General features: G+C 56.9%; 2 protein-coding genes across 2 annotated transcripts; both read left to right on the forward strand.

Moving 5' to 3' along the window:
* Positions 1–979: 979 nt before the first annotated feature.
* Positions 980–3,837, forward strand: SMIM24 (small integral membrane protein 24). Its single transcript, XM_055566658.1, has 4 exons — positions 980–1,102; positions 1,843–1,948; positions 2,209–2,274; positions 3,489–3,837. The coding sequence occupies exons 1-4, from the start codon at positions 1,036–1,038 to the stop codon at positions 3,652–3,654; spliced, it is 405 nt and encodes a 134-aa protein (XP_055422633.1). The 5' UTR covers positions 980–1,035; the 3' UTR covers positions 3,655–3,837.
* A 1,060-nt stretch (positions 3,838–4,897) lies between these two features.
* LOC129642084 (uncharacterized) lies at positions 4,898–7,385 on the forward strand. Its single transcript, XM_055566659.1, has 3 exons — positions 4,898–5,512; positions 5,604–5,715; positions 6,703–7,385. The coding sequence occupies exons 1-3, from the start codon at positions 5,128–5,130 to the stop codon at positions 6,821–6,823; spliced, it is 618 nt and encodes a 205-aa protein (XP_055422634.1). The 5' UTR covers positions 4,898–5,127; the 3' UTR covers positions 6,824–7,385.
* Positions 7,386–8,408: the final 1,023 nt, after the last annotated feature.

Below are 8,408 nucleotides of genomic sequence, written 5' to 3' on the forward strand. Positions count from 1 at the left end.
TCTTCCATCTCCAGGTCCTCTCAGCTAGATTATGGGGTGGTCTGTCTCTGGGGGTCCTGACTTCCTAACTAGCCTGAGGGCACCCCGAGGACAGGGGCCTCCTTCCCTCCTGAGCTTTGCATAGGGCAGGGCACACAGTACGGACTTCAAGTGTGCCTGATGGGCTGGGCTGACTGGGCTTGCCTTGGGCTCCACTAAGTGGCCCTCATGCACCGCAGCCATGGTCAGACCTCAGGAAGGGAGGAGGCAGTGATGCTGGAGGCCTGGAGAAGGGCCAGGCCTCCCCACCCCAGTCTTCCTGCCACGTGCCTGGGCCGTGGCTGTCCCATGGCGGCTGGGGGGTAGGGTCCCCCTTCTGCCAGACAGGGCCGTCTATCTAATCAACTTAGTGATCAGGGTAGACACACAGGAGAGCTTGGGGCCTGAGTCATCGGCTGCTCTGGGCCCCGTTCTCCAGGGCTTGAAGGTGGATGGTGGCCCCTCCCTTCTTGCTCCTTGTCCTCTCCCTGGAGTTGGCTGTGGGTGCCCCAGGGTCAGGGAGCCACAATGAAGTAGCATAAGCTGGTGATGAGAGAGACCCTGTTCACATCCCAGTGCTGGCTGTTTCTGCCCAGCCTGGCACTCCTGGCCTCCCTGTAAAATGCAGGTGGCAAAAGTCTGTGGTGTGTGCAGAGAAAGAAGTGTAATGAAGTGTAAAAGCACTGAGTCAGGAAACAAGGTCAGGGCCATCTCAACTAGGCCCCTGTGGGGCTAGCCTGGGGGCCCCGCTGGATGGCTGTCCAGGGGTGGGACACAGAGCAGAGGGGCTGGACTCCCAAGTTAATCGTTACAACCAGGTCCAGAGTCTGCCCTCCTGGAAGGTGGGGGAGAGGGTGTGGGATGCCAACCAGGTGGGGCAAAGGGAGGGGCCCTCACTCGGGGCCTGCCCCGCCCCCAGACCCGCCTGCCCCCTTATCAGGAGCTGGGCAGGGCCTCCTCTGACCCTGACAAGGGGACGGCACACTCCAGCTCCCCAGCTGCTGGCTCCTCTGCACGATGGGGACCTTAGGGATCCTGCTTCTGCTCATGGGTCTGCTCCTGTCGCCAGTTGAGGCCCAGAAGGGTAAGGCTCTGACCTCTGATTTGGCGGGTGGGAGGAGGGGTTGGGGGATGGGCTCGGACATGGGCTTGCCCCCTCCCCACTTGATGAGAAACCAAGGACCCTGAGAAGAGAGGGGACAGGCAGAAGAGAAGGGAGGCCCCCTCCCCAACTCCCCCACTCCCTCAGGGCTTCCCACCCCATCTCTGAGCACCCCCATCTCTGAGGCACTTCCCTGCGGTCCAGTGTTGAGGGCTCTGCTCTCTCACTGCCCGAGGCCTGGATTCAACCCCTGGTCAGGGGACTAAGAGCCCACAAGCTGCGGTGTTGCAAAAAACAAGCAAACAAATGAAAAGGACTTCCCTGGCAGTCCAGTGGTTAGGACTCCACACCTCCACCGCCCCGGGCACGGGTTCCATCCTGGTTGGGGAACTAGATCACACATGCTAATGTCTGAGCATCTCCCGCACTCTTCTTTCCCTGTCCTTTCGGGGGGCCCCCCACCTTTCCCTGGTGCTTCCCTGGTGGCTCAGATGGTAAAGAATCCACCTGCAATGCAGGGAGACCTGGGATTGACCCCTGGGTCGGGAAGACCCCCTGGAGGAGGGCATGGCAACCCACTCCAGTATTCCTGCCTGGAGAATCCCACAGACGGAGAGGAGCCTGGCAGGCTACAGTCAATGAGTCGGACACAACTGAGGGACTAACACTCCACTTTCCACCCTTCCCATTTCTGAGTCCCCACTCCCCCCACCTCCCCACAGAGCGCCAACTGAAGCCCTGGCTGGTGGGCCTGGCTGCGGTCGTGGGGTTCCTGTTCATTGTCTTCATCCTCATGTTGGCCAACCGCCTCTGGTGCTCCAAAGCAAGGTGGGAGCCCCATTCCTCACCCCTTCCCCTCCCTACTCCCAAAGTGCTGGGCACCTCTTCCCACTTCATGACCCTCTCTGGTCCCTTTCCTTGTCTCCCCATTTCCCTGCTCCCCTTGCCCCCACAGCCCAGGACAATCATGCAGTTCCCCCCGCTGGCTCTTGCTTCCTGGAGTTCCTTCAATCTGGGGGAGACTGAGGCTGCCTCCACTTCCTGCCCTTTATCCATCCCCACCCCTCTGACTCCCATCTCTTCTGCAGAGCTGAGGATGAAGAGAGGCCTACATTGAGGATGAATCCCAACCCGTACGAGGAAGTGAATCTGAGGTACTGCTGTGTGAGCATGTGCGTGTGTATGGTCAGCTCTTCCTGTCCCCCTCTCAGGGACAGGAGGGGTGGGTGTGTACTGATGACCTCTTTCCGTCCTTGAACACCTCAGCCACACTCTGGCCCCAGGGCCTTAGCACCTACTGTTTGTTCTGATTTGTACACCTTTGCCCATATCTTCTGGCTGGCTCTGTCTCTCCTCCAGTCCCTGCTCAGTTGGTTCCTCCCCACAGAAGCCCAACCTGACCAACAGCCTTCCTGATGCTCTCTCTGACACAGCCCTGCATCTTTCTTTGCACGTATTGCCAAATGAAATTATCTAAGTCATTTACCAGTTTCTGAACAGAACTTAGCTTTGGTCCAGGCTGTGTCCCCAGGGCCCTGCCCAGGGCCTGGCATGCAGTAGGCACTTACTAAATACCTGTTGAACAAGATGGTGGTGTGGGATAGTGCAGGGACTGTGTGCGTGTGATTTGGTGTGGGTGACTCTCCTGGATTCAGCGTCTCCCATGATCCTGTTTCCAGATGTGACTCTGATGAGAGCTCAGGGATGCGGGCAGGGCTGGAGGCTCTTACGGAGCAAGCACCCCAACTTGGGCAAAGGTTTGGGGACAGGAGTAGGAGCTGGGAGCTGGGAGGAGACTATCCTGGCTGGAAGATTCTCAGCTGAGCCCAAGATGCCTGAGGGAGGGGTCTGGGATGGACTATGCTTTGTTTAGACCCAGCTCAGTCCCAGTAAAGTGTGATTCCTGCTCTCAGGATGTGCTGGAGGCTCCAGGTCCAATAAGTGCTCCTAATTCATAGTTTGCTCCCTGCCAGGTTCATTCCTTCCCCATCCATCCATTTACACTCCCACCCACAAATCCTCCCATCCATTCTCCCATCTATCCATCCATCCATACATCCATTCTCCCATCCATCCACCTATCCATCTATCCATCCACCCATCCATCTATCCATTCATCCATTCTCCCATCCATCCATCCATCCATTCTCCTATCCATTCATCCATTCTTCCACTGAACAACTTAACCTTAGTTTCTGCCTTTGTGAAAGGGAAATCACAAGGGTGCCTTGTAAGGGCTGTTTTGAAGATTCAGCAAAGACTTTTTGTAAAGCATTGGCACAGGTAAAGGCCTGGCACAGGTGAGGGTCTGTTAAATGGGAATGACTCTGTTTTGTTACCATGGTTTGGGGTCTTTGTGTCCCTACAGAAAAGAAGACAAGAAAGGGAAGGAAGAGAAGGAGGAAAAGGCCGAGGAGAAAAAAGCTGGGAAGGGGAAAAAGGCCAAGAAGAAAGGAAAGAGAAACTTCGGGCTGGAGCTAGAGGAAAAGGAGGAGGGCAGGGACTACGAGAAAGTCAAGAACACGGCCATGTGAAGATTCAGTCACCTCCTCCAAGAAACCCGCCAGAGATGCCCCTTCCACACCCTAGAAGCAATGAACTGAACCTGAAGCCACTGTGGTGACTCCATCTGTGGTTGAGAGTACGGGGCCCTGAATGAAGAGGCTTGGGACCCTACCCACCCCCCACCAAGGAGGGCTCTTCGTGTGTTATACAGTCTATATTGTTATGATTTGTTCTGTCTGGTGATTCTTCTTGCACTCGGAGACCATCCCTGGTTCCCGAGAAACCCCCAACCCCCACAATCTCACCGCTCTACCTGCTTTTCCCCACTGCCTGACATCTATTGACCAAAACCTCCTTCCTCCTGTTCAGCTTCAGGACCAGTATAGGCCAGGGACTGGGGGAGAGCCTTTCAAAAGGGCTTCCATTGTCCCCTGGGACTCAGTTTCCCCAGGAGGAGACAGCTTTGGGGGCTGGGAGCAAGGCCCGGGCAGCTGTGGGAGACCAAACTCCACTGTGCCCAGGTGCTGGGCAGATCAGACGCTCCCCTTGCAATCTTGATCCTGCCGTCCTGAACCCTGAACTTTGAGCCCCGAGGGCTGTCTCCTGGGAAAGCCTTGTTCCCTCCACCCCCAGGTTTTTGGCTCACGTGACTCCATTTCCAGAAACTGGGTCTTGAAGGGTGGGGTGCCCCTGGGTGCACCATCTTGGGAGGGGACAAGCCTCCCCTGCTCTCCTCACTTTCTTCAGGCCCTGGACCTTGCCCTGGATGTTAACCATTTCCTAATGAGAACTTGGATAAAGGCTGGTGTTTATCATTTTATTTATTTATTGGCTGTGCTGGGTCTCCGTTGCTGCGCAGGTTTTTCTCTAGTTGTGGCCAGTGGGGGCTACTCTCTTGCTGTGCAGGCTTCTCGTTGCGTTGGCTTATCTTGTTGCGGAGCAGGCTTCAGTAGTTGCATTAGGGCTCTCTTGTGAAGCCAGTAGCTGGGGTGGTAGCCCAGAAGGCGGGGAGCTTCTGAGACTATCCCAGGACCGGCCACCAGGGGGCAGAGAAGTTGTAAATAAAAATATATAATCTCCCTAAAAGATGCTTCCACTGAACGCCTAGCATCCTTATGGTCTCAGTCTCTGTCGGTTTGCAATTCATCCCATTTTCCAGCTGAAAACACTGAGACTTAGAAAGAAGGATGCCACCAGCCCAGGTCTCCCTGGCTGTTGTTGGCAGCCCTGGGATGGAAGCCTAGGCTGCCCAAGGGACGGGCACATGCAGGGGCTGGCTCAAGTCAGATTTGGAGGTTCATGTCCTAGGACGGGAGAGGGTTGTGGTAGGGGGTGTTCCTAGCTGGGAGAATTGTGTTCCTCTGGGATGCTGTGTGGTCCCAGGGAAGTGGCCTAACTTCTCTGAGCCTCGAGTTGGCTCCTCTTTTGCAATGTGAGGACAAGAGTCCTGACCACCAGAGTGTGAGACTTGATGGAGGTGCTGGGACTTCAGAGCCAGTACAATGCCTGGTGGTCAGGAAATGAGTTCCCCACCCTTCTCGAGCCGCCCCTACTGTGGCTCTGACCTAGGGGCTCTGACCGTGGAGAGTGAGGGTCAGGATGGGCCTCAGGGATTCATGGCCAAGGAAGCTCAGGACCCTGAGCCCCTCCCCATGGTGCCCGGAACTCAGGGAGGGGACCCCACCTCCTACTTCCTGGGGCCCCGGCCACACCCTGCCCTGGGGTGCGCTGGGCAGGCCACTTCCTTCTCCCGCTGGGGCTGCAACCCCAGAATCTGCTGGATAGGGGCGAGGACAAGAGGGCGCAGGATGGGTAAATTCTGGACGACCCCCGGTCAACTCTCTCTTCTTGCAGCTCTGGTCCCAAGGCTGGTGCAGGCCCAACCCCGTAAGGCCTTGGGAGGGAGTGGGGGTGGAGTAGGGAAAACAGTCCCAACCTGGCGGCCCCGACGCTGACCCAACCCTGCTCCCGCCCGCAGTGGCCCAGCGGAAGTCGTGGCTGGTGGGACTGGGGGCTGCACTGGCCTTCCTCTTCCTCATCTTTGTCCTCACCTTGGTCTATGCCGTCTGGTGCCGGGAGTCCCATGACAGGTGGGTTCTCATCCTTCTGAGCCCCTCCCCATAGCTTACTCTTTAGCATCTCAGCTCCGCCCCTCTCTGAATCCCACCCCTCTAAGCTCCTCCTCGTGCCGAGCCTCTCCCTTACTAGCCCCTCTTCTCTATGAGTCCCGCCCTTCTGAGCCCCGCCCCTCGCCGGCCCCTCCCCTCTAAGCTCCTCCTCTACCGAGCCCCTCCCTTCTTTGAGTCCTGCCCCTCTAAGCCCCTCCTCGAGCCAAGCACCTCCCCTCTAAGCCCCTCCCCTCTAGGAGCCCCTTCCCTCTCCGAGCATCCTCCAAGACTGGGCAGGACCAGCGGGGTAATACTCTGATTCTGAGAAGTCCCCAGGGGTGCCTCACAGGACCTCACTGGCTTCGCTCCTGACTACCTACCTGCAAAACGAGGGTGGCTTCCTCACAGAGATCCCCCATCCCTAGGATGTGTTTTAATAGGGGGGGGTCTATAAAGTATCACCCCAATGCCAATACCACCCATTTATCTATCTACCTGTCCATCATCCATCCATCATCCCCCCGACCTGTCTCCCACCTTTTCTCTCTCCTTCCCTCCCTCCATCATCCATCCCTCTTATCTGTCCATCTATCCATCCACCCACCTTCCCACTACTCATCCATGCGTCCATTCGTTCATCTATCCACACACTCATTAATCCATCCATCCATCCGTCGGTCAAGTCCTTCATCTCTCTGCCCATCCACTCACCCACAGTTCTGAAACCCAGGAAGCCAAAGAGGCCAGAAATTAAGAGCTCAGTTTTGGCTCATACAGTTCGAGCTCCTGAACTTCCTTCGTGTTCTAAGGGGGCGAGTGTCCTAAGCTGCCTGAGTCTCGTCCCCTTCTGTGTCATGGGAACAGTAAGGGTGCCTGCAGGACTCAGAGCTTCTGGGAGAATTGTCAGAGGCCTGGAGCACTGTCTGTCCTTATTAACTCCGATTATCTGGGCTCTTCTGGTCTCCACAGCAGTGAAGAGAAGGAAGAGGAGACTGTGAGAAAGGAGAAGGGAGAGGACGACTGGGGGCTGGAACTGGAGGAGACAGAGGGGCCTCCGACCCATGAAGCAATGGCAAGTTCCTCCACATGAAGTCTTCCCACTCATCTCCTCCAGGCAGTCCTCCAGGGATGCCCCAATGCCTTCTCCCCACCCTATCAGCAAAGGACCTGGTCCTGGGGCCAGTAAGATGACTCTCTCGGATTCAGAGGTCTCAGAACCCACCCCAAATCCCTCTCAGAGGGCTCTCTGTGTGTTACCTGGCGGTCCCGTATCCCTTCTCAAGCTTGGTCTCCACCTGATGATTCTTCTTGAGCTTGGAGGGCGCCCCTGGAGAAGGAGCCGCCCACATCTCCCCAAGAACCCCCCACCCCCCACTGTCTCCTGTCTCTTTACCCAGTCCACCGCAGGCATCTTTTTACGCAGAGCCTGATTTCTTTTCCCACCTCCAATTTCTGTCAGGTTTTGGATTTCATCAGAGAAGGCAGGTCCTCCTGTTGCCCAGGTGTAAGCTCTTCCAAGAGCTTTCTTTGAGTCCCAGTCCCTCTCCTTGCTGCTGTACGCTGTCCCTGAACATGAACTTTGGGCTGGCTCAGCGTGCAGGGCCGTTTCCTGGGAGATGAGGGCTTCTCCTACCCTGTGCTGAGTTTCAGCACTCTGTCCTACACGCTAGCACTCCCAGGGGGTGGGGTGAGGGTGCAGGGGTGGGAGTAGGGGGGCGACACAGGATCATTATCCCCTCTTCCTATCCTGCACTCCTGGTGGGGAGGCTCCATAGAGAAGGAGCTGGAGTCCTCACTTCTTTGCTGTGTATCCCGGAGCAAGTAACTTAACCTCTCTGTGCCCAAGAGTCTAGTTCTGTAAAAGGAAAGAATAAATCCTTCTTAAGTTGTCACGAGGAACTGAATGAAATACTGCCTACAAAACTCCGGAGCGCAGGACCCAGCACCCTAAAGGCATCTAACAAGTATCAGCTTTCTGTATGCTGAAATGGTGAGGATGGGGGTGGGGGCAAAGGAGCCTGCCGCCTCAGACTTGGGGGATCCGGAAGGTCAGAGGGTGTGTTTTCAGACGGCAGTTCTGGGAGCGTAGTTTTCAGTCCTCCAGTTTCCTCCAGGCGAGGCCTGGGGCTTCCGCGTGGGTGGCCGTGCGGAGGGTGGGGCGGGAAGGGAGAAGGGAGGTGCTGTCTGGGCTCCTCCCTTTCCGCAGGGGCGGGACTTCCCTACTAGAAGGCGTCTGGGGGCATTTCAGGGGCGTTTTTAGGTTGTCGCAAGCCTTCCCCTTTTATGGCGTTTAGGGGGGAGTCAGTGCTGGGACAGCCCTTTCAAAGCCCCCAAATTGTTTTACCCCAGGGGCCAATGGATGAAAAAGACTCGGCTTTCCTTGAGGTTAAAGGCCAGATTGAGTCCCCCTACCCCGACTGAGCCTCGAACCTGGGATGAACCTCCAGCCTCCGGCTGAACCCTCCATTCCAGCTGAACCCCCACCAAGTTGAGCCTCACCCGAAATGAGAGCCCCATCCCGCAAAAGAAGCTCCTTCTAGATCCCCTCTTCCCTTCTTCCCGCCCCCCCCTCCCCCCCCGCCCCTTCCTCCCAAGCGGGACTGTGGGGTTGGGGGTCAGCTGACTCCTCCACCCGGGACCTGGTTTCTGGATCCTAGGTCTGACCACAAGGGGGC

Source organism: Bubalus kerabau, chromosome 1 (assembly GCF_029407905.1).
Source record: "Bubalus kerabau isolate K-KA32 ecotype Philippines breed swamp buffalo chromosome 1, PCC_UOA_SB_1v2, whole genome shotgun sequence".
NCBI classification, from domain to species: Eukaryota; Metazoa; Chordata; class Mammalia; order Artiodactyla; family Bovidae; genus Bubalus; species Bubalus kerabau.

Excerpts from the sequence above, each read along its gene's own strand:
- SMIM24 (XM_055566658.1), top strand. The coding sequence starts at position 1,036 with ATGGGGACCTTAGGGATCCTGCTTCTGCTCATGGGTCTGCTCCTGTCG. Across the intron at positions 1,949-2,208 it reads CTCTGGTGCTCCAAAGCAAG|AGCTGAGGATGAAGAGAGGC; the intron begins GTGGGAGCCCCA and ends TCTCTTCTGCAG. Across the intron at positions 2,275-3,488 it reads TACGAGGAAGTGAATCTGAG|AAAAGAAGACAAGAAAGGGA; the intron begins GTACTGCTGTGT and ends GTGTCCCTACAG.
- LOC129642084 (XM_055566659.1), top strand. The coding sequence starts at position 5,128 with ATGCCTGGTGGTCAGGAAATGAGTTCCCCACCCTTCTCGAGCCGCCCC. Across the intron at positions 5,513-5,603 it reads GCTGGTGCAGGCCCAACCCC|TGGCCCAGCGGAAGTCGTGG; the intron begins GTAAGGCCTTGG and ends TCCCGCCCGCAG. Across the intron at positions 5,716-6,702 it reads TGCCGGGAGTCCCATGACAG|CAGTGAAGAGAAGGAAGAGG; the intron begins GTGGGTTCTCAT and ends TGGTCTCCACAG.